Genomic DNA, 26,547 nt, shown 5'->3' with positions numbered 1-26,547 from the left:
GAATCATCCCCATTTCTTCCCCCCTCACAAAGAGAACCTTTCTCTGCGCCAGTCCAGGGAAAGAATAATTATTACTTGGAAAAACTTTTAGCAAAACAGCTGTTCCAGACCTCAGCTAGACTAGCTTTGTTTGGGTGAGTGGGGCGGAGGGAGGGGTGGGATGAGACAAACATTTAGAGGATCATTTTCAAGCAACTAATGTCCAAAATTAGGCTAGACTCAAAAATCTAGTGGGCTTTAAATAAAAAGAAATGTTTACCTCGAGAGTTCAGGCAATTATTAGGTGAGTCTGCAGACACAGGATTCTCAACCTGCTTAAAAACGGTGGAGTGGAAATACTGACAACGGGCTTAACTTGTATCTTATACAGCGCCAAGCCTCGGGCGTTTCATTTCGTGTGTAATCTCAGTCTTAGGAACAATTTAGGCCTCTCACATATCCCTTTTCTTGATCTCTGTTGTCTTCCAATAGTTTGCCAGAAAATAAAAGAAAGCTATTTATAAAATGGAACCCTGCGGCTCTCACAGAGTCATTGCACCAGTGTCAGGGGAACGCTGGATTTTAGTTAATCGATTTCAGCAGTTACATGAAATGACCTTAGAATTTGGCCAAAGTCAATTTGGGGTCAAGATGATATTAATGAGGAGTGATATAGAAGAGGCATGTAGTGGATCTGCTTTAGTACAGGGTGATCTTTTGCAGGTATCTATCCCCTAAAACAGGGAGTCTCCCTACCCAGTTAGTCACATATTTTAAGGGAGAATAAGTCATCTTCCAGTTCAGTTCTCTTGTAATTGACTGATTCTTCAGAATACAATTAACACTGAATAGTGACTGTAAGGAATGACACTATTTACCTCTGCTGCCCAGGCATTTTCATTAACATCCTCCCATCAGGGAATTTATTTGGCCAGCTTGCCTCCTGAAGGAGATAAAGCAGCTAGCTCTCTTCTGTGATATAAATGTTAATGAGTTGATGATCATGAGTCCATGATAAAGGTAGGTATGTGAGGATGGGAAACACTGCATTTCATGTGGAATTTTTAAAATATGATTAAATCTTTTGCTTATCATTTCAGCTCCATTGTGCCACTCACTCATCTCTTAACCCCTATGTTGAAATCCCTCCCTTTCTTGAAGAGACCCCAAGAATCAACTTTGACTCTCTGCTTTTTTCTAGATCTCTCTCAGGGCGAATTGTTGGAGGAGTCTGGTGGTTCTTCACCCTAATCATAATCTCTTCCTATACTGCCAACCTTGCTGCTTTCCTTACTGTGGAAAGGATGGTCTCTCCCATAGAAAGTGCTGAGGACCTGGCTAAACAAACTGAAATAGCCTACGGCACCCTGGACTCGGGCTCAACCAAAGAATTTTTTAGAGTAAGTCTGGCTGAAAAGCAAATTCACGGCATTTCTAAGAGGGAAAGGGGAAAACAAACATGCCTCGGTTTGGTGTCTGGGTTGGAACTTGGTTTCCTTGACAGCTTAAAGCCCCCTGTTTGGCTCCAAAAGCAAGACAGGAGAAAACTGACTGTTTCCTGGGCAAAGGGCTAAAGAGTGTCAGAAGCTTTGTCGAGTAATAGAGAAAACCAAATGGGAGTTGAGGGAAAATGATGAACAAGGAGACTGGTGAAAGTAGGGCTTGCAGGGGGAGCGCTCTAGGACTTGTTCTGGGAGCCCGGCACCTTTGGGGAAGAGCCTGGCCCTTGGAGACAGAGCCCAGGAACTGGGACAGGTGGGAAGGTGGAGAGGATGCTGACTAAATCATGGCTTTGGGGAAAAAAATCAGGGAAGAGAAGAGTCAGTGCCCATGGAGATAAAAGTAGCAGGAGTCCGTAATCCTCATTATGCCCTCATCCCTGGGCCCTGGGGTGTTCCAGGCAGGAGGAGATTGACCTGGAAAGGGCAGAGGGGCTGGTTTTCAACACCTTGACACTGGTCCCAGTACCAATTAAGCAGCAATTAAGGGAAGAGTATGGAGAAAGAAAGTGGTCAGGCTACAGGGGGAAATGTAAATGGATAACATGAAAGTTACATGGATGGTCTGGAATAAAAGAGAGATGACCCTAGAAATTCAACTTGAGAAGGATTCAACAAGACTGCATGCAGCAGAGGTTGCCTCTGCTAATATCCTTGAAAAACACTGTTTTTCTGAAGCTATAGTATTATTTTTATGGTAATTGGTCTGGATGGGAGGATGCTGATGGAGTTTTCAGGACTCAAGTCCTGCTCAGGTGATCCAAGAAGGGAGACATATTTGTGAATAAAATGGAAAACAGATGGAGTATATTAATTAGCACTGTATATCACTTTAGTTCTAGTAGCAGTGGAAGTGAAGCAGATGGGGTAAAGTATCATAGAAGTCAAAGTCAAAACTAGGGCAGCAAGAATCTCTGAATAAAAGACATAATCACTGCGTTTATCAGTTTGTATTATAGCAACCTTTACTGCAATGGTCAATAATTTTTTTAAAAAACTATACTTGCTCCATTAAGCTGTATCTAACTGCCTCATGGGAAATATAGGAAATGGCGAACATTTCCTGAAATCACTGCAGTGAAATAAATAATGAAAACTTCTAAAAAAAGTCATTAAGGAAGCTTGAGGGGGTCAAGACTCACGAAAGCAAGGTCACAGCTAAGGCCCAAGGTTGAACCCTGGCATATGAGCAATGAACCAGGAAGCCAAACATCTAGAAGGGAAAACGGTATTTAGTGTAATAAAGGAAGAGATCTCCAATCTCCATAACCTGTGTGGAAGCTAAAAGTTAGCTAAACCTTGAAAGAGGAAGCATGTGAGGTAATCAACCACAGGTCAGAGTTGAGAAGCTTATAGTTTACAGTCCCTATTGACTGTAACCTCACCCCCTAGACTGTAAACTTGTTGTGGGCAGGGAATGTGTCTGTTACATTGTTATGCTGTACTCTCTCAAGTGCTTAGTACAGTGCTCTATGCACAGTAAGCACTCAAATACAGTTGACTGACTGAATGACCATAATCTAATCGGAGAACGGAATGTGGGAGCTTTTGGGATACCTTGGTTCTTTACCTCCTTACAAATTCTGTATTATAAATTATTTATTTCGATGAATGTCTGGGAGGAGATGGTTTACAAGAAGGCTCTGAAGGAGGGAAGGGAATATACTGGGCCTATGAGGGAAGGAGTTTCATCCAGGTATAAGCATGAAGCACTCTAGCCAAAGAGAAAAAAAAAACCTTTATCACCTGAAATAGCCATGTGAGATCGTTTTCTCTAATAATATCTCAATTCTCTGTTTGGCCAATAGACTTTGGATTTTTGGTAACTACAGGCTTAATGCTCTATCAAACCATTCAACACTGTTTCTTCATAGCTTACTTTGGTCATCTCAATTGAACACTAAATTGATGTTCAAGTAATTGACCACCCTGGAATACCAACAAAGGACCTTGAGTTTTGGACATAGTTATTCTTTCCACTAGATAAATTCATCCATAGGGAACAATTAGATTAGTAAGCCACACTTCAAACAGCAGTCAATACAACACATCCAACTCCATCATCATTTCACAGGGCATTCATCCATATTCAATCATTCACAGTAGAGGTCGTATGGACTCCATGGAGATTTATTAATACCAAAGGCCAAATGGTGCTTCTCTCTAAAAACCAAATTAAAGTAAAAAGATATCCTGGGAAGCACTTAAATATTTTAGCCACTTTAACTGTGAGTTTAATAGATGTTGAAGTCATTTCCTTTAGACTATAAGCTCACCTTGGGCAGGGAACACGTCTGCTAATTCTGTTGCATTGTACTCTCCCAAGCACTTAGTACAGGGCTCGGCACATAGAAAGCACTCAAAAAGTACCATTGATTGCCAATTCATTCAATAAGACTGTCAATAAAGAGAATGAAATCAGCACACGTTACATCCACATTCACCACAGAAAACACCTAATGCTATGTCCCAATTGGTTTCAAGACTCCAGTATTCACAAATTCAAAGCGACCCTTAGATCAACGAGTAACTCTTAAGAAAGTATGACTGGTTATTGGAGAAGCAGATCTTTAAAAACAGGAGGAAGCTAGAATGCCTAATCCCTGATACCTGTTTTTTTCTAATTGGTCTACAGGTCTCTGTAAGTTGATTTTCCAAAACGGCCTGAAAGGACTGATGATTTTAAATAATAATTCACTTTTTAAAAACATTTCCTCTTTAGACATGGAAATTTCCACTAGACTGTTTTGTTAATACAATGTTGTCTTTACTTCACAGAGTGAAATTTTATCCCTTATCCTTCTTATAAAAACTAAATAATAATATTACAGCCTTGTAAAAAGTGCCAACCCACCAAGCATCTCCCTATTTGGTATCCAGAAATAAAACAATGCCCCACATTCTTTTCTGCTCACTCACAGAGAAATCTGTTACTTCTCCTGGGTCGATGACCATTAAAACAATTTTTCAATAACAATTCTTTCTCCCATTCCTAAGGTGGTAATCTACATGCATTCTTCCCATTACAGAATCACAGACACTAAAGAGATTGTGAAAATTCCTTTCCACTCATCACTGCACTAGAAAAGGAAGAAGATAATTTGACAGGAACTGTACAGCTGGGAGAGACATCTGTAACTTACTATCAACCTCCCTGACTTTAATACATCATGGACAGCTGTTCTGAAACCAAATGTCTCACCCAGGGATTTAAGGAGTCCAGGTTAAATAATTATTCAACATCTCTAGAGCAGCCACCCAGAAAAATGCTAAAATTTTGAAAGATGTTTTCAAGAGATCACTTTCTGAGTACTTTAAATAAATAAATCACCTTAATTCAAAAATAAGCTATCACATCAGATGGAAGCAGCTGCCCTAAGTTCCCTTAGCCTTGATCACATTCCAGAAATAACAGAAACAACTACTGCTCTCCAATCAACCAATTAGTGGTATTTATTGAGTGATTACTCTGAGCAAGGCACTCCATTCAGCACTTGGGAGAGTTCCAGAATGTCCTTTCCTGAATCCGAAGAGTTTGCCTCATTAACTAACTGTGGGGATAAACTAATCCTTGAAATTATTTAGATCAGATCACAAAAAGAAACCAAAGGTTTTAACCAAAAATGGTTGTAAAGCCAAGAAATGGTTGGAACCAGAGTACCTGGATTTTTATCTCAGCTCTACCACTTGCCAGCTGTGTGAGCTTAGGCAAATTACTTCACTTTTCTGTACCTACAATACCTCGCCTGTAAAATGGGTGTTCAATTCCTGTTCTTCCTCCTACTTAGACTTGTGAGCCCCATATGGGATGGATTGTAGCCAACCTGATCATTGTGTAATCTAACCCCCTTGACACATAGTAAGCACATAATAGTAATAATTGTGTGGGTTTATTATTATAATTACTAATACTACTAATCCATTGACTGTACTCAACAATGCAGAGGTGGATACTAGTTCTAGTAGAGATGGAGCAAAAATATTTTGCCACCCAATCACCAAAGGCTGTTTCACATCACACCCAGACACATACTCACTCTTCATAACTTCATTTATATAATATGACCTCCACTAGATGAGTTCTCTTCCAGCACTGAAATGGTTCTTTTCTTGTGTAGTATGATAATGATAATAAGAATAAGAATAATAATTATGTCAAGCACTATGCTAAGCACTGGGGATACACAAAATAATCAGATTGGACCCAGGGCTCATAGTTGAAAGGGGAGAGAGGCCAGGTATTTTATCCCCATTTTATAGATGAGGAAACTGAGGCTCAGAGAAGTTAAGTGACTTGTCCCCTGACTTGTCTACCTGGATCTCCTGATTCCCATTCCCTTACCTAGTACATTGCTTTCAAACAGTAGATGCTCAGTGTGTGTTACTGATAATGATAATGATGATCCCATAAGCTGTACACATTACACTGTACAGTCTACACATTTGGGTAGGGACCGTCTCTATATGTTGCCAACTTGTACTTCCCAAGCGCTTAGTACAGTGCCCTGCACACAGTAAGCGCTCAATAAATACGACTGAATGAATGAATGAATTACAGCAAAAAGTTGAACAAGGAAGGATAATATTTTCTTTCATCTTATGACTGTAAGCCAGTCATTTTAATGCCCAAGCTCAGTACTTCATTTCTTTCTTTGATCAGCTTGGTTGGCTAATCTGATTGTGTGAATCAAAACTGAGGAAAGAAAATGAAACTGTCAACTATTACTTTTAAATATGCTGGATAGAGTATGTACTTAGACAAACACACATTCAAGAAACTGAGAATCGTACTTACCTCACACACCATAGGTTCGATATAAGGAACCGATTGTTTTCTGAAGCATATAAGGATGACACTTTCACACCCTTATGCAATGCATTGAGTGGCATATGTTTTAGGTATGTGTGATATATCTTTTCTTCTTGTTCAGAATTAGCAGTATGTAGAGGTGAACAAAAAGAATAATGCATGTCCAACAATCACTTTCACTCTAGACACATATTACAGTTGTCCTAATGCAATACTGCTGGATTTGCTCCCTGCAATGTCTCAATTTTCTTTCTTGGATTCACGTTCTCCTAGAAGTCCCGGCCCTATAAAAGATATCCCAGTATACTCTGTTGGCTGATGGACACATCCACAACTGTTGTTTCCCTGCAGTAAAGAGTCATTCATTCATTCATTCAATCATTTATTGAGCACTTACTGTGTGCAGAGCAGTCACTGTCACATCATTCACTGCCACTGAAATACCATATATTAACTCCAGATTTCATGTCTCTTCGTTGCATCATGGATGCCACAGTAGTATAGGTTCAACCAGGTGGTATTAAACTATCCTACATGCTGTTGGTGACGCAAAATGATAGACAGGGCCCTTTCAATTCTGACTCAAACACATCATGGAAAACCCTGAGTATCTGGATAATATTATCAGGACATCTAAATCTGCTCAGTAGCTGTCAAAGCCTGGTTATTCTGATATTCTCAAATACCATTGTAAAAGTGATGACTAGAGGCATCTCAATTCATTCAATCGTATTTATTGAGCACTTACTGTATGAAAAGCACTGTACTAAACACTTATCACTGTACTAAGTCACCCTACATTTCTCCTGTACCTGACATACAGCAAAAAGTACGTAGCAGGCTGGCAGAGTAGTTTGTTCCCTCCCTCTCTTGCCCCACATCTGACACCTGCCCTGACAGATTAGTAATTCTAGAAGAGATGGAGCAAAAATGTTTTGCCATCCAATTACCAATTACCAAATGCTGTTGCACATCACACCCAGGCACACACTCACTCTCTATAATTTAATTTACTTCCATATATTAATATTTGTCTCCGCCTCTAGCCTGTAAGTTCACTGTGGGCTAGGAATGTGTCTACCAACTTGTATTGTTCTCTCCCAAGTCCTTTTATACAGGGCTCTGCACACACTCAATACATACGACTGACTGATTGACAGGGCTTCTAAGTAGCCCAACGTGGTGCTAAGTATGGAGTAGCCACCTAGTCTCTAAAAGGACTTATGGGTGAAGCAGAACGTGCTTCTCTCATTCCTTGTGTATCTTTACAACTGAGAATGGGATATATTTTGCCCATTCACACAGACACAGTGGAAGCTGCATCGATTCTTCCCTCCAATCAGGCACAGAGATGGGACTTCACAGTGGGAACTGTGGACTTCACACTAAATCCCCTGCAAGCCAAGGAAAAGTCCCAGTACATGTGTCCTCACACATGGAACAGCTCCAAGTGTGACTCATGCGTAGAATGCAAACTGAGAACTTCTTCAGGATCAGGCCCATAGAGAGGCAGTCTTTACACTTCAGTGCTCCAGACAGTTGCACTTTCTTCGCCCTTTTTGCCTTGGTTTCTAAATCCCCAAAAGAGATTCGTTCTGACAGTCTGCAAACTAAAAGCCAAACGTTCTAGAGAGAAATGAAACTCATTAAGGATCATCTTCCCCCACAGTCTTAAAGGATTCAAAGTCATCCAAGGAAAATTCAAAGGAAGATATGGAAGTCCAAGACAAGACAAAAATAGGGCGAACAGCCAAAACATGAAAATGAAGGAACTAAAGCTCAGTCCTGGCAGCACATGTAACTTCTGGAACTAGAGGGAAACTGATTACACCTACCTCCTTCAAGAGAATTTTTCCCCTTTAATCTACACCATCCAAGAAGGGTTCGGAGGGGGTCAACGCAGGGAGCTTTAATCTACACCATCCAAGAAGGGTTCAGAGGGGGTCAACGCAGGGAGAGGGACGGGGAGGGAGCCAATGAGAATGAATAAACAGGTGCTTCTCTTTCCCAATCTGAAGAAATGCATAACAGTGTATTGTAGTTATCTATGCCTTTATGACCTTCAAACAAGATGAGCCCAGTGTGCTCTACTTAGGGTTGCCCTGAAGACCTACTGGAAGCTCCAGGTGATGTCCAAGTGACAGCCCAACTGCCTAAAGTTCCCCACCATATGGAACCTATTAAATTAAGCCCCATAGTCTGCATTGGCAACCAGAAGAGTCCTTCACGGTTTAAACCCCCTTGACTGGAAAGAATGCTTCCTCTCCCCTGGACCACTGGGGCCATTAGAATCCAACGGGATTTGAGTTTCCTTTAGGGTATTAGAAGACAAGTAGATCCTTAGGGCTGGGTCACTCACAACTCTGGAATTCGTTTTGTTTTCTCCTCTGACAAAGTCAAAGGATTTATTAGCCTTTGGGATAAAGGGTTAGGTCCATCTGCTCAATTAAACTCTCCCCAGATACCCACAGATTGGCCAAGGTGGGCTTAGCAAGGGCAATTATTTAGCAATCACTAAAACCCTGGCAGCAGACTATACATACATATATCCCATTCTCTTTTTTCCTTTCATTTAGATTTCTCTTTTCTTTTGTAGTCCTTCTCCATTCCTTTGGATACTAAGATCTCCTTTGGCTCCCAATCAGTGATAAACGTCCCTAGGTAATATTAAATGAGAAAAAAAAATTGTCCATTGAAAATTCCCCCCTTCCCCCACCCACTACCACTTTTAGCTCTTGGAACAGTGCTTTGCACATAGTAAGCACTTAACAAATGCCATCATTATTATTATTATTACCAACAGCGTGCTGTTTGATAGCCTCTCCAGAAACTGTGCCTTCGAGAACTAAACACAATCTTCAATTTCCCTATTTGCCTTTCCTTCTATGTTGCCTATGAGCTCGGGTCTGAACCACTTAAACGCTTCGACAGTCACCCCTCACCCAGCGTCACGGCATTCATGTAATCCTCTGTAATTGATTTTAAAGTCTGCATCCACCTCTAGTCTGTACACCCCCTTCAATCAGTCAATGGTATTAATTGAGTGCTTACTCCGTGCAGTGTTCTAAGCACTTGGGAAAACACAACAGAGTCGGTAGATGCGATCCCTGCCCACAAGAAGGTTACAGTCTACAGGGGGAGATCCACATTAAAGTAAAATAGGTTAGGAAAAATGGTCGAGTGTAAGAATATTCACATAAGTTTTATGGGGCTGGAGTGAGTTTCAAAGGGCTTAAGATGGATATACTAACATGTGCAAAGTCAACACAGAGAGGAGGTTGGTTAGGGGAATTGAAGGACTTAGCCTGACAAGGCCTCTTGGAGGAGATGTGGTTTTCTGAGGATTTGGAAAATGGAAAGAAGGGTGGACTGTTGGTTATGAAGGAGAATGAGGTGTATATATCTATAATTCTATTTATTTATATTGATGCCACTGATGCCTACCTACTGGTTTTGTTTTGTTGTCTTTCTCCCCGCTTCTAGACTGTAAGCCCGTGGTTGGGCAGGAATTGTCTGTTGCCGAATTGTACTTTCCACCTGCAAACAGTAAATGCTTGATAAATATGACTGAATGAATGAATAGATAAGAAGGGAGTTCCAGGCCCAAGGGAGAAGGTGGGCAAGGAGTTGGTGACAGGATAGATGAGGCCCAGGTACAGAGGAGGTTGGAGTTAGAGCAACAGAATGTGTGGGTTGGGTTGTAATGGGAGTCCTCAGTCTAACTACCTATTGAATTTTCTCCAAAGGTTTTAGTACAGTGCTCTGCCCACAGTAAGTGCCCATTAAATCCCATTGATTGATTGACTGACAGCAGAATAACACAGCCAACTACTGCGCAGCAAAAGCTGTTGACAAAAAGCTTTCGGTCTATTACCAGATAGTCTCCTAACGATTCTTTAGAGACAAGGAGATTACCATATGGAACCTTTATTCTCTCCAACACATATGCCTTCTAAACTTTGCTAGAGAAGAGCATCCATCTCTTCTAGGGACTGGTAATGAAGACGAATCGTTCCCCAAAATTGCCATTAACAGTTTATCCCATCCCTCACTGTTCCTCTTCCTTATCTCTGCACCCTGCTGCAAAATTGTCCCTTAGTCAAATGACCATGACCCACTTTCCTCCAACTTGCCAGGGCCCTGAGAAGAATGCATCTGATGGCCTTGAGCATCCGACAGCTTGAAGTTTAATACTTTTTATCTTCTCATATGTTCAATCCCCTGCTTATTTATTCTCTCAATGCATGCTGTACCCCAACGAGAACATGACTGACAGGGATGAGAGAGGATCATTACCACTATAATCAATTCCTTCATGCAGGTTCTTTGTCCTGAAGTGTTAGGACCATGGCTTATCAATCTTTTTTTGATGGGAGACTCTATCACCATAATTATCTATCCATTCTATTTTTTTGAGTACTCGCTGTGTGATGAAAAATGTACTAAGTGCTCAGGAGAGTCCAATATAACAGAACTGATAGACATGTCCCCTGCACACAAGGAGCTTACAATCTAGAAGGGAAGAGAGACATTAATATAAACAAGTATGTTATAGACGTGGGCATAAGTGCTATGGGACATGAATGGGGCAAGCTCACATCATCACTGTGCATGCAAAATCTGATTTCCGATTAACTGAGAAGCAGTCAGCGTGACCTCAAGGAGACAGCACAGGTTGAGGAGTCCGGAGAGCTCCCACTTTTCTGCTGGGTGGTCTAGGACAAGTCATTTAACTTCTCTGGACTTCTATTTCCTCATCGGTACAGTGGGAATCACCAGTTTCCAAATCTGGAATCCCCAGCTTAGACTGTGAGCCCTGTGAGGCACAGGGACAGTGACTGATTAAATTATCCTGCATCTATCCCAGTGTTTGGCACATAGTAGGCACTTAAATACTACTGTTATCATTATCATTATTTTAGACAAGCTTAAAACTTTCAGGACCTGGCCTGAGGGGGCCTGTGGCACCGTGCTTATATGCAGTGATGATTAATGATCAAGGAATAGGTGACTGACACTGAATTGCTGGAAGAATCATGGAAGAGAAGAGTTGCTTGAAAGATGCATGAGGCAGGCCCATTACAAGCAAATTAAGGAGATTTACTCTAGTTAACTCACTGCCAGAATTTCAACATCAATTCATTGTGTATACTGCAAAAATCTATTTTCTCTCGCTGCTCAACGGTGTCATTCAGAACTGAATTTTAATCTGATAGGTACCTGGACCTCTGAAGCTATGGAATTAACTGTTGACGAACATTACAGGAGTTGTGAGAATAATAACAATAATTGTGGTATTGGTTAAGTGCTTACTCTGTGCCAAGCACCATACGAAGCGCTGGAGTAGATACAAGACAATCAGGTTGGGCACTGTCCCTACCCTACATGGGGTTCAAAATAATCAAAATAGGAAGGAGAACTGGTATTTCATCACTATGAAACAAATGAGAAAATGGGTGCCGAAAAGTTAAGCAGATTGGCCAAGGTCATACAGCAGGCAAGTGGCAGAGCAGGGATTTGAACCCAAGTCCTCCAAATTCCCAGGTCTGAGCTCTTTCTACTTTGCCACACTTCTTTTCACTTTGGTCGAATCTCTTTGCATTCTTAAAGTTCCAATCCAGCTGGAATATCAACGGAAGATGATAGGAGTTTTCCTTAGGAATTAGTACTAAAGGAAATGACAGCAATGTGTGAATGAGTGAAACAAGTGGAACAAATTGAAAGTAGAGCTAAGAAAGATTTATTGCTTTAAAACAGTAATATTGCAGTTGCAGATCGATATTCGGCCTGCCAACAGTAACTGCAAGATCATTTTTTGAATCCCAAGTTGCTCCGAGCACTATTTCATTTCTAATTTCTAACTTATTTTGCATGGGAAGATTAGGGCTTGTTGGAAAGCACACTCAGAAGAATACTTTCCTTTCATTTAAAAGGTTTTTTTTCAAGACCTAATTTTGAAAAGCAAAACCCTCTGTACTGAGGTAACTAATACAATAAAAAAGACTGAATAACAAACCTTCATAAAAATATTGAAGGCATGCCTTGGAAACAAAGAATGTTTGCTTTGCACGGTACAATAGAAGCAATCCTTTCCTAGGATGTGGTTATATAAATGGAGTAATAGCATGCAGAATCAAATTAAAACCCCGTTGTTCTTGGGGTTAATTTAGAAGTCAATTTTCCTTTCACAAATGTTTAAAGGGAAATGTACACATTAACTTTAATAATTTCAATTTGGCTATTCATATTTGTTGTTTATTCATTATTAAAGTAGCTATGAATTGGCTGCTTTGGGGTTGTGAAACTATCTAAGAAACACATCTGCATCATATTTGCAACCCGGTTTCAGTCACTGGCATCTCAAGAGGTTTAGTCACATTGCAGTCACCAGACGGAGTACCTAGTCATCCCCTGGGCAGGTGAAGCCTAGATAGTCCCCCACTCCTCCTGGACAGTGAGTGTCAAGGATACAACTCGATAAGTAGTGTTGCCTAGTGGATGGAGCACGGGCCTGGGAGTTGGAAGAACCTGGGTTCAAATCCAACTCCACCACCTGTCTACTGTGTGACCTTGGGCACATCACTTCCCTGGGCCTCAATTCCCTCATCTGTAAGATGGGGATTAAGACTGGGAACCCCTGTAGGACAGAGACTGTGTCCAATCCGACTTGCTTGTATCCACTGCGGTGAGTAATATCAATCAATCAATCAATCAATCGTATTTATTGAGTGCTTACTATGTGCAGAGCACTGTACTAAGCACTTGGGAAGTACAAATTGGCAACACATAGAGACAGTCCCTACCCAACAGTGGGCTCACAGTCTAAAAGGGGGAGACAGAGAACAGAACCAAACATACCAACAAAATAAAATAAATAGGATAGAAATGTACAAGTAAAATAAATAAATAAATAAATAGAGTAATAAATATGTACAACCATAATAAATATGTACAACCATAAATATTAATACAGTAATACAGTGTCTGCTGCATAATAAGTGCTTAATAAATACCACAATTAGTATTACCCCAATGCTTAGTACAGTGCCTGGTACATAGTAACCGCTTAACAAATAACACACACACACACACACACACACACACACACACAAGAAAACAACTCTGAGGAGCTGGCTAGCAAATGCCCCACTTTGCACTGGCCTGGTTGTGTGAATGGGTCTGTTATTTATGGAGCTCACCCATACTGCCTTGTGGGACTTTGGCACTTTCCAAACAAGCACTGGTTAGTCTGCAATTTAAAAATTATCTCTCATTAAATCTCTCTGTCTTCACCACCAGGTACTTGCTCCTCCTATGGTTGTTAGAAACCACACAGGGAACAAGCAGGATTTCCAACCATCTCGTGTCCCCTCGGAATCTCTCTTGTTGCAAGCACTTATGGTCATTTTTTTAGGTCATATGATACTATGTGTTGAATGTCCACTCCATGCAGAGCACTTGGGAGAGTACAACAGAATTAGTAGACATGAGTCCTGCCCTCAGAGAGTTTATAGTCCAACACAGGAGATAGACACTAAAATAAGGATAGGAAGAGGAAGAAAATGGGGAAACGTTCGTGAGAAGCAGCATGGCCTAGTGGAAAGAGCACAGGATTGGGAGTCAGGAGACCTGGGTTTTAATCACAACTCCATTGCCTGCTGTGTGACCTCGGGCAAGTCAGTTAACTACTCTGTGCCTCAGTTAATTCATCTGTAGAATAGGGATTAAATACCCACTTTCCCTTCCCCTTAGACTCAGACAGGAACTGTGTCCAATCTGATCATTCTGAATTCATTCATTCATTCAATCGTATTTATTGAGCGCTTACTTTGTGCAGAGCACTGTACTAAGCTGAATGTACCCCAGCACTTGGCTCATAGTAAGCGCTTAGCAAATATCACTATTGGTTTTACGAAGTATTCCTAAGGTAGTAGGGTATGTATAATTTGTACAAAAATGCTGTGGGAGGTTTTGAATACTTCAACTGATTAAGTGGCACTGAAATGGCAGTTGGTGGAATAGAGCCTGGAGAGACTAGAAAGTAACTGGGAAGGCTTTCAAGAGGAGATGCAATTTCAGGAAGTCTCTGAAGAATGGGGAGAGTTTTGCTCTTTCGGATTTGAAGGGCGAGGGAACTCCAGGCAGGGAAGGATGTTGTAAGAATGAGGACGATGGCAGGAGAGATGAGAATGAGGCACGGCAAAGCACAATGAAGAAGGGAGAGTGTGAGCTGGGGTGCAGAGGGAGAAGAATGTTGATAAGTAGGAGGGAGGAGGCTGATGGGGGTGCATTAAAGAAAGACAATGGTCAGAAGTATCCGCTTGATGTTGAGAGGAATTGACACCCATTTTGAGGCTTTTGTGTACTTAGGCACATATCCAATACTGATGGGCAGGGAACATGTCTATCAACTGTGTTGTGCTGTATTCTCAATTGCTTAGCACAGTGCTCTGCAGACAGTAAGCACTCAATAAATACCACTGGTTGATTAACTGATTTTGAGGAGTGAGGAGAGACGTGCGGAGCAACGTTTTAGAAAAATGATCTGGGCAGCAGAGTGTGAAGCACAGACGGAGAGGGTACAGACTGAAGAGGGATCTGACGAGCTCCTTGTGAGAGAGAGACAGACAGACAGAGACAGAGATGGAGACTGGAAGAGCCAGGGAGACTCCATCTGTATATGGCCACAGGTACTGAGCAGAGCTAGTTTTTAGTAGGCCTGCACTCTCACTTATTTTGACTAGTTAATATTTCCACGTACACCCTGTCTTCATTTGTTTTCATTTATCATTAACTTACTGCTATAAACATTACTGACCCCAATCTGAGAGGGCTAAAGACAGTGGATTAATAATAATAATCATGGTATTTGTTAAGTGCTTACTATGTGCCAGGCACTGTTCTAAGCACTGGTGTGGATACAAGCAAATTGGGATGAGCCCCACCCCACTCTGGGCTCACAGTCTCAATCCCCATTTTACAGAAGAGGTAACTGAGAAACAGAGAAGTTGATTTGCTCGAGAACACGCAATAGACAAGTGGTGGAGCCAGGATTAGAACCCATGACCTTCTGTCTCCTAGGCCCGTGCTCTATCCACCATGTCTCGTGCCTTCTCAGGAGTGCAATCAATCAATCAATCAATCGTATTTATTGAGCGCTTACTATGTGCAGAGCACTGTACTAAGCGCTTGGGAAGTACAAACTGGCATCACATAGAGACAGTCCCTACCCAACAGTGGGCTCACAGTCTAAAAGGGGGAGACAGAGAACAGAACCAAACATACCAACAAAATAAAATAAGTAGGATAGAAATGTACAAGTAAAATAAATAAATAAGTAAATAAATAGAGTAACAAATATGTACAACCATATATACATATATACAGGTAGGAGTGCAAGAGGACATACAGCTTAATTGTGGACTTTGGTGCGGGACCCCCAGGGATGGACTTTGGCATTACCAGTGGGAAGGGAGAGAGAGAAGAGGGTGCCATTGGGCATGGCAGTGGGGTCTCCTCCCCTCTGAGAATGCATCCCCTTGGGGAAGCAGCATGGCTCAGTGGAAAGAGCCCGGGCTTTGGAGTCAGAGGTCAGGGGTTCGAATCCCGGGCTCTGCCATTTGTCAGCTGTGTGACTTTGGGCAAGTCACTTGACTTCTCTGGGCCTCAGTTTCCTCAACTGGAAAATGGGGATTAAGACTGTGAGCCCCCTGTGGTACAACCTGATCAGCTTGTAACCTCCCCAGCGCTTAGAACAGTGCTTTGCACATAGTAAGTGCTTAATAAATGCCATTATTATTATTATTATTATCTCCTTTGTGAGCCTCCCCAAAACATCCTCCGCATGTTTTTAGCCCTCTACCCAGATAAGAAGATACTCAGTTTGAGGGACAGATTCACCCATTTGGTCCCGGATGTCCCAAGAACTCCCACTGGTGCAGCTTTTTCAGGCTCCCTATTAAAACTGTAGTTCCCCCACCACCTGAACCATTACACCAGTTGATGCCCCCTCCCCCAATCCCTAGTCCCCACCCTCATTTTGGAATTGGTTGCAGTCATGTTCTAAATGAATCCCTAGTAAACCTGGAAGAGTTAAAGCAGTTTCCAAAGTCCAGGAAGGAATTTACCATGGGGAAATAGAGCTGATTATTTCATTCTTTTTCCCAACATCCCAGCAAAGGTGGTCAGTTCCACTGTCCCTGACCTAAGTTTCCTGAGAGGGAAAGAGGGGCTCCGAATGGTTCACTGCCTTCCCTCAAGCCATTCGGCTAAACCGGGAATAGAAGACCCTCTATGTCCTGAAACCTAATCCCATGTCCAGAGTATTGGACTATTTTACCAGGTGTTGCTGTGGGAATCAAAATTTCTCCTTTAGCACACGACCACAAAATAGAGAGGAAGAATTTGAATCAAAATCTTGGGTTTATATATTCATAGTAATAGTATTAACAGTAATAGTATGTATTAGGTACTTGCTGTGTGTAGAGCACTGTACTAAGTGATGGAAAAAAAAATACACGGGTGAGAATTAGACAGGGTCCCTGGCCCCCAAGGGGCTCCCACTCTAAAAATAAAGCGGGGGGTGCTCACACTCTAAGAATAAAATGGGTAGAGGGGATTGGCCAAGGACACCTAAGTAGAGATGAAACAATAAAGCACTAAAACAACATAAAAGAGGACAAAATACACAGAAGTCAAAACACAAAAAGCAGTAGTGTTCTATCGCTTACAGGAGTAGAGTTTCGGTTTCCTCTCGGCTTAGAGTTCTGCAGTCACGGTGACCGCTACAGCAGCAGCCCCCACAATGTCCCAACCTTAGACATCCTGAGGAGGCTGTGCCTGCTTCTTTCCTCCCCATCGCCTTGGTGCAAGACAGGATGGGAATGCTGAACGGGGGTGATGTGAGGAGGGCCGGAGAAGGTTAGCGGGGAAGCAGTCGTATATATTTCTCTACACACACACACAAACACTTTCTGCTCTTTCTGAGAAGAAAATGTTTGAACAACAGATTGGAACTAAACTACATTTTGCACATGTGCTATTTTAATATTTCTCTATGGAAATCCAAACCAAAAATCTCACCACTCTATTATCAAAACCGGTGTGGATAGGTCCGCTTAGTATCAGAAGACTGGGAAAGTTAAGTTTTGCTAACTCACCCACAGAAGTAGATGCAGCTTTTTCAATATCATTTCGTTATTTGTTTAAATGATACATTCCACAAGCACACTGTGCCTTAGATAGGTTTTTTTAATGGTATCTGTTAAGCGCTTACTATGTGCAAAGCACTATTCCAAATTAATATGGTATACTTAAGTTCTATATTTTTTGGTTTTGGGTTTAAATTCGTAACCTTAATGTTGCATTGATGGACTATTTTGCATAGATATTTGTACGATCTGAAAGATTCAATTTATTCTGGTGAGTTCAGCATGACTCCTACCTGCTTTAAATTAATAACATACTTTGCAGTGAGTGAATAATAAATGACCTAGAAGTAAAATCAGTGGAGGAACAGATTGTTATTAAGGGGGATAAAAAAACTAACATTTTGTCCACAAATACAAACAAGCAATTTACAGACAAAACTAGGAAGAAATACCTTAATGACAAATGAATATCTTTGGAGGCTTTTAATTAAATGTTCCATCGCCTCTACATTTTGGGCTATGAAGGAAAATGTATCCTTGTGGAAATTAAAAATCGCAAGTACCATGTGAAATCTTGGGCTAATAAGTATGAACAAATTAATTATAAAACAGAAACTAGATACATTTCTGCCCAAAGAGGCTGCTAACTAGATGTGAACAACATAAATATTTGCATAAATGATCTTTTGGTCATACAATTTCAATAAGACATAGTTCCTTAGCTTGTAATTGGTTTTTTTTAATATAAACAGTATTTTTAGGAACTAGTAAATGTGACTATCACCTGTGGTCTTTTCAGTTATGTATTAGTCCCTAAATTAGCAACCAAATGCCTCAGGTGTGTCAACCATTCACTGTTTCACAGCCCAGCATGCACATGGTGAACTTCCCGGATGTGGCTGTAATTGAAGCAAACTTTTTTCTGGGTAAAGAAAAAATCACATCCTGTTTGAGTGTTCTACTTTTGGCAGAGGCAGTTGATGAGAATGGCATTTCTCTAGGCAGAGGTCCCCGTTTTTTCAAGGTATTGTGCTAAGAATGGAACCTTCTCTCCTCCTAGTCACAGGAGACTGTGGCTCAAGCCTCTCCTCCTCCTTCTCTCCCCCTACCCCCATAACACACACATACACACACTCTACAGTCCTTGTACTTTGATGGTGGGAGAGGTCTTGGAATATCCTGGCTGCTCCTCTGTGTTCTTGGATCACTGCAACCAAGACTGTGGATTGGGGTGCTGTGGTCCAAGTAAATGCCACGATGAAGCATGGCTGCATCCAGAAAGCAGTGGCTTGCCCTAATTCCCAAGTCCTCAAGGACTCCTGGCCCTGGAAGTGAGAGGGCTGCTCCCAGTGGGGAGGAGTCCACAGTTGCACCAAGTTGCCAAAAGTGGTTCACTTAGAGGTCAATAACGGTGGCAGGCAGGACAGATGGGTCAGCAATAGAGAGAAATAAATGAGGCTGGGTGACGGTTAGAGATTCAAGCTGGCCTTGGACTGTTTTTGTAGGGGAAACACATTTGCCTCTCGAACAGTGGATTACTTTGCCCAGTAAAGGAAAGAGCTGGAAAGGAGACGAAAGCTTTCTTTGGGACACATGAAGCAGGAGGTCAAGTGATCGCTCCTCCCCCTCAGGACACTCAACACATAGGACCTGGGTTCTAATCATCATCAATTGTATTTATTGAGCGCTTACTGTGTGCAGAGCACTGTACTAAGTGCTTGGGAAGTACAAGTTGGCAACACATAGAGACAGTCCCTACCCAATAGTGGGCTCACAGTCTAAAAGACTGTGACAGTCTAATGCCAGCTCTGCCACTTATCTGCTGTGTGACCATGGGCAAGTCACTTCACTTCTCTGGGCCTCAGTTAGCTCATCTGTAAAATGGGGATTAAGATTCGGCCGTGGGTCACACATGCTAGGCACTGGCCATCTGAGGCTGCTTAGTTCAGTCAGGCAGTGGGAAGAACATTTTAATCCTCCTGTCTGGGGACAAAAGAATCTGTAATTCTGTCCTAGGGCTTTGGAATATCTACCTTACAGTAACACTGCAGTTAGTCAGGGCCAGTATCTTCCTAAGACACAGCCGGCTCCACTGGAAACCAGTCCCTATTTAGTTCTTTATTGAGTTGTAATAATGCAATGCCAGACTTTGTCAAAGTCTGATCTGACATTTGGCCTAAGGAAAAAGGCCTTTCAACATTGGCATTCACAAATACCTGAGTCACAGTGCAGATGATTCCCAAATCTACCTCTCCAGCCCTGACATCCCTCTTTCTCTGCAGTCTCCTATATGCTCCTGCCTTTGGGACATCTCTGTTTGGATGTCCCAGTGACACCTCAAATTTAGCTTGTTCAAAACAGAACTCTTCAATTTCCCAGCCAAACCCTGCCCTCCCCCCTGACTTTTCTATAAATGCAAACGGAATCACCACCCTCTGGCTCACAAGTCAATACCTTGGTGTTCTCGTCAATTCATCTCTCTCATTCAACCCACCCATCTAATCTATCATGAAATCCTGTGGGTTCGACCGTCACAGTATCTCTAGAATCTGCCCTTTCCTCTCCATCCAAATCGCTACCACTCTGATTGAAGCACTTATTTCCCACCTTGACTGCTGAGCCTCCTTACTGACAACCCTGGCTCCCACCTCTTCCCTCTCTAGCCCATACTTCACTCTGTTGCCTGGATCATTTTTCTGAAAAACTATTCAGTCCAAATATCCCCATTCCTCAAAAAACTCCAGGGGTTGTTCATCTATCTCTGCATCAACAGATAATCCTTACCATTGGCTTTAAGGCAATCAATCAGCTGTCTCCCTCCTACCTAATCTTGATGACCTCCTACCTCAACCCAAATCTGCACCCTCCTATCTTCTAACACCAACCTAGTCTCTGTACCTCTATCTCGCCGCCAACCCCTCACCCCCATCCAACCTCTGGACTAGAACTCTCTCCTTCTTCATATCTAACAGTTCACCATTCTCCACACCTTTAAAGTCTTATTAAAATCACATCTCTTCCAAGAGGACATCTCAGACTAAACCCTTTGTTTCCCCTATCTGCCCTCCCCTCTGAGTCAACTGCAGCCCCATGGTACTTATGTAAATGTTCTTATACTCTACTATTACTCCTTTCCGTAATCTATTTCAATGTCTCCCCCCTGTAGACTGTAAGCTCCTAGTGGGTAAGGATAATGCCTACTTAGTTATACTGCACTTTCCCAAGCAGTGCAGTATTCTGCACACAGTAAGCACTTAATTCTATTGACTGATCAACCCCAGCTCCGAAGTGTGGTGGACCTACAGAAGACCTGTTAGGGACATTCAATCAATAGTATTTAATGAGCATGTAATCTGTGCAGAGCATGTGGGAAGCACTTAGGAGTTATAAGCACGTGGGAGAATACAACAGAATTAGGAGATGCGATCCCTGACCTCAGGGAGCTAACAGCCCAGCCAGGGAGTCAGACGCTAAGATAAATTATAAGAAAGGGGGAGCAATGGAGTTTAAAGACATGCACCTAAGTGCTAGAGAGAGTTACGGTGATAGAAACCAAGTGCTTACATAATGTAGACATGCTGAAGTAGCAGCTTGGGGGAAATGGTGTGGGGAGATGAAAGGTTAATCAGAAAAGGTCTCGTGTAGGAGTTGTGGTTTCAGAAGGGCCTTGAAAACAGGAAGGGCAGCAGTCTGCCAGATATAAAGATGGGGGCTGGCTTTGTTGCTTTAGAAATGTGGATTGCCTCTGGGAAAGGAATTCATGGGTTCCTATAAAAAGAGTTAATATTTGCTGTTGAATAATTATAGCTAATCGCACTGTACAGTCCCTAAAGGGGATCAGTCATATAAAACATAAACATTGTGGTGCCTGGTAATGTCTAATCAAATAGCCCTCTGACTATATTGGAGAGTTCCATTTCATTTCCCGCCTCCCTATTGCAGAGCAGTTCAATAAATACCAACAAAAAGCTTAGTTATGAGATCCCAAATATTTTTATACTGACTACTCCCTTTTTCAATTGGAAACCTTTTAGAATGAAACCTGGTAAAGACACAATGGACTAGGCACCTAAGGGTCATAACGCTTATTTCATTTTTATCTTTAACCCATTAACCTGAGATTGGCAAAGAAGTAGGTAGTGTCAGTCAAACCACCCGAAACCACCCCTTACTACACATCTTCTCTTATTCGCCAGTTTTGTTTCTTCTGGTGAAGCAGAATGGCCCAGGGGAAAAAAGAGCACAGGTCTGGGAATCAGATGACTTGAGTTCTAAACACAGCTCTGTCACTTGCCTTCTTGGTGGCGTTGGGCAAGTCACTTAATTTCCCTGTTACTCAGTTACCTCATCTGTAAAATAGGGATTCAATGCCTGTTCTCCCTCTTACTTAGACTACGAGCACCATATGGGGCAGGGACTCTGTCCAACCTTGATTCATTTTGTATCCATCCCAGCACTTAGTACAGTGTGGGGCACAGAGTAAGTACTTAAATACCAGTGTTATAATTTTTATTAAGATTATTATTAAGATCAGGAAGTCCATTTTCTGCCTTCTCCTTCCGCTACTACTAATAATAACAACGGATATTTAATCCCCATTTTAGGAGATGAGGAAACAGGAATAGAGCAATTACAGGACTTGCCCAAGGTCACCCAGCAGGCAAATGGTGTCGATAGGACTAGAAGCCAGACCCTCTGACTCCGCTTCTCTATTGGTCACTCGTTTGAGCTTCCCTGAAAGAGAGAGCAAGGGTGAGACTTTTTGGTCCGCCGACAGGGAAATCAATCCAAAATCTTGGCACAGAAACTGACACTGCCCAAATGGACAGCTAAACAAAGCCCACAAAGCCCTTTGCTGGAGACCTCCAGAAAGTAAATAAACAAGCAATTAATGTGGAACAATCTTTGGCCCTCTGCCCTATTCAGAAGGAGTATATCCCTTTAACAGTCCAACTGTACACCAAGTTCCACAAAAGATTCTATAATTCCAGTTTTCACATTGTTGGAAGTTTACCCAAGAACCCGGGATCTCTGGTTTAATCCATTTGTCACAGTTGGTTCGTTTGCCATATAAAATGTGGGATTGGCGGATGCTTTGTGAAGCAAAGTGGTACTTCTGAATATATTTCTCGTCGGCCCTCTAGAACATAATCAGAACACACTAAAATTCAGTGCCAGCTGTTGGTATGGGAGGAGGCAGAGGAGGTGGCAGCAAAATATAAATACAGCCTACAGAAACTGAACAATGTTAGAGCCCTATTTTTGTTCAGAAATGTGTCCAGAAGTGATTCTGTTTCAGCACAAGTTTATAAAGAACTGACTGCTTAACACACCACAGTGATCCAGAAATACAGAAGTGAAGCTGAAGGGAAAAAGAGAGGAGATACAAGATGACAAAAGAAAATGAGACTGGGTCCTTTAATGGAGAATCATCGTTCCAATAGGGGGTTATTGTTACAGGAACTCCAAATTTATCCTATTGGTAGAGAGGTTTATGTCCAGCTCCCTGAGAGGTCTTAAACTCCTTGCAGGGAGGGAATGGATCTCATGATCTCACGATTTAGTATAGCACATTGTACGCGAGGGGCACTCAATAAACACCATTACTACAACTACTAGTGACTGTCGCTTTCTCATGCAGCCTTGGTGTCAACCAAACAATGCAGCAGGTGGGGGAGGATTCCCATGGAGTGAACCAGGCCTACTGGAAGACCTGGAGTAAGCTATCCAAACTCTGTAATCCTCAGGTTTTTGCTCCTAGAACATAATGGTATTTATTAAACACTATGTGCCAAGGACTGTGCCAACTACTAGAGTAGATACCAAAAATAGTAAGATTGGGCACAGTCCCTGCCCCATATGGAGGGGCACAGTCTAGGAAAGTGGAAAAACTGGCATTTTATCACCCTTCAACCTATGAGGAAACCTAGGCACAGAAAAGTGAAGTGGCTCGCTCAAGGCAACACAGCAGCCAGGTGACGGAGCCAGGATTACAACCCAGATCTCCTGACTCGCAATTCCGGGCTCTTTCCACTAAACCATAGACTAATCCAGTACTTTACTACCTTGGAGGATCTGGGAAGAGAGACACGATCAAAACCCACAACACCTTTATTACACTATTTGTTTTTCATATTTCTCTTTTTTTTTAACAGATTTGCCTAGATTTGAGTAGTACTCACTCAAGCTCAGCCTCTGTACTCTATAACTACAGAAATGATCAGATTATACTTTTAAATTCCATGGACAAAAACATGGAAAGCCAACTGTAAAGTGAAATTAGACTTGTCAAGGATAACATGTGGACCAATTAAGAAGGGACTTTATTGAAATATAGAACCATTCCTACACAGGGGAAATTAAACTGGGTTGGTCATTGGTGAGTGACAGTACAGAGTAAATTCTGAGCCTGTTTTGAAAATTGGACGGTTTGCTCTTATTAACAGTAAAGAAGGGTACTGAAGATCTAACTCCCCACACTTTGTATTGAAAGCATACCCTTCTGCCTGAAGGAAAAGGCACAGTTCATGTTTATGCATACCCATCTTCAGAATGAAGAGTGAAAACAGAACTGTTGAATATACTAAGGTCAGGTCTGTTTATATCTGCTGTCAACTTTTGCTAATGAAAAGGAATTTTATTAAACAATGTCTAGATGAAATATTGCCAGAATGGTGCTTTTCTGAAAGAACTGGTAATATATCCCCCAACTCAGGCTACATCAAATTTTTTGCTGGCATCATTTAACTTAAAAATTCCAAAGAAAGCGATGTTTAGGCTCCATTAGATAAGGCAAGGTTTTGTTATGTTTTCTAATATCTGTGTAAGAAAGATGTTTGCCTGATGGCTGCTGTTTGCAATATTCTTAAGCTCTGCCCACCTGCTTCCTGCTCCAAGGTGGTTCCCTCCAAATTTCCCCTCAATGTGAACCCTGGTTCAATGCCAAAACTATCCCACCGGAAGTGGAACTCTGGAATTATCCAGTGGCCAAAGCTAATGGAACTCATCCTAGCTCTTTGCTTCCTAGTTGTGAAGCAGTATGGCCTAGTGGACAGAGCACAGGCCTGGGATTCAGAAGGGCCTGGGTTCTAATCCTGGCTCTGCCACCTGTCAGCTGTGTGACTTTGGACAAGTCACTTCACTTCTCTGGGCCTCAGTGACCTCATCTGTAAAACGGGGATTAAGACTGTGAGCCCCATGTGGGACACGGGCTGTGTCCAACCTTCATTCCATTCAATCGTATTTATTGAGTGCTTATTAGCTTGTATCTACCCCAGTGCTTAGAACGGTGCTTGACAAGCATTAAAGCACTTAACTTAAGCGCTTAGCAAATACCAACTTTAAGTCTCTAACAGAGTTGCAGTGTTATTTCTTTCAATAATATTTCAAGCAATGCCAATATTAAGGAGGCTACACTTCGGTGAGCTCCAGGGACTGTGATGAAAACAACAGGCAGAGACGGGGAAGGAAAGAATGAGAGCGAGCAAGAGAAAGACAATGATAGGGATGAAGGTGAATAGGCAAAAAGAGAGAAACAAAGAGAGAAAGAAATAGAGAGAAAGGCCCACTCAGGACAGTAGAAAAGAATATGAAATGCCATGTCTGGTTCAGACCGATGGGGTCAGACCAAAGGTCCATCCAATCCACTATTCCTGAATGATCAGTGTGATGGTTGCTTGACATCCCCACTATTGGCTAGGCCCATTAGCTCACATTCTTACATCTCTAGTAACCCATTATGAACTTCTCAACCTCAAATGTATCCAATCTCCACTTGAACCTACTTATATTTTTAGTTGGCACAACTTCCTTTGCTGAAGTTTGCTTTTAATCTAGAGCCTTCACACTTCAGTGGGTGACCCTTCAACCTTTGTTGGGGCATCTAGTCACTCTGGCCAGCATTTCTCTAGAAGCCACATAGCCTGGTGGGAAGAGCATGGGGCTGGGAGTTAGAGGACCTTGGTTTCTAATCCTGGCCCTGCCACTTGTCTGCTCTGTTGCCTTGGACAGGTCAGATAACCTCTCTACGTCTCAGTGTCCTCATGTGTAAAATCGTGATTAAGAACTGTGAGCTCCATGTGGGACATGGACCGTGATCTACCTGATTGGCTAGTATCTACCCCAGCGTTTAGTACAGTGCCTGACACATAGTAAGTGCTTAAAAAATACCATTTAAAAAAATCAAGCTGGGCAATCGGCACTGCACAGCTCTGCAATCTAACACACATTATAGGAGGATCAGAATCCATCAGTCAGTGATCTTTATTGAGTGCTTCCTGTGTGCCCGATATTGTACTAAGTGCTTGGGAGAGTTCATTACAGTTAATAGCTATTTTCTCTGCCCTCAGGAGTTTATAATCTAAGGAGGTGGGGGGGGGGGGTGGGCACAGACATTAAAATAAATTACAGGTAGGAAAAGCAACAGAATATAAGGGTATGTGCGTAAGCGTCATGGGGGTGAGCATGGATGAGCATCAAGTTAAAGCAATGCCTCTCATTTATTTAACCTTATCATCATAAGTGGACTTTTGTGAGCACTTCCTAAGGGCAAAGCAGTGTACACTAGGTGTTTGGTCTACTACAACAGAAGCAAGACACGGCCACTGCCCTTGAGGAGCTTACAATAACTACGTTAGACAGGTCTCTCTATGAGCACCAAAAGTCATATCACATCCCACATTTTTTAAAAAAAACCTTCCTCGATGTGCCTCTAAGCGCATGGCAATTAATTAATGTCTTAATATGAAAAAAGTCCTTTCTGGTGGCTACTCATCAGAGTTTGAAGAGTTTGCCATCGATAAGGGCCCAAAACACTCGTAAGATATCAAGCAAAGCTTTTCAAGATCAGGGAATCCGATATTGACAGTAAGGACAAGGTGGTTGGCTTGCAAAGCCGATGGCACTTGAAATCAAGAGTCAGATTGATGTGCTCAATGATTACGATCAGAGCACACAACTGATGTAGTAAGGCAGAGGCACACAGCAGCTCGAATAAAACAACGATTTGTGTGTAGGGTGTCCCAAGAATGTACATTAGACAAATACGAAGAAAACTACAAGTCCATCTATATGGGACTCTTCAAGTGGCATGTAGCCAGAGGTGAAGAAT

At 42.1% G+C, this 26,547-nt stretch overlaps 1 protein-coding gene across 1 annotated transcript in view; it reads left to right on the top strand.

The window, feature by feature from the left end:
* GRIA3 (glutamate ionotropic receptor AMPA type subunit 3) overlaps positions 1–26,547 on the top strand; it is a 115,146-nt gene that overhangs the window by 50,459 nt on the left and 38,140 nt on the right. The window contains exon 9 of the mRNA XM_038747703.1: positions 1,181–1,379. Within this exon, the coding sequence (XP_038603631.1) occupies positions 1,181–1,379 (199 nt within the window). The remainder of the gene's footprint in view (positions 1–1,180; positions 1,380–26,547) is intronic.

Source organism: Tachyglossus aculeatus, chromosome 6 (assembly GCF_015852505.1).
Source record: "Tachyglossus aculeatus isolate mTacAcu1 chromosome 6, mTacAcu1.pri, whole genome shotgun sequence".
Lineage (NCBI taxonomy): Eukaryota > Metazoa > Chordata > Mammalia > Monotremata > Tachyglossidae > Tachyglossus > Tachyglossus aculeatus.
Note: the sequence above shows the minus strand (reverse complement) of the source record. Positions and strands in the feature narration are given on the sequence as shown.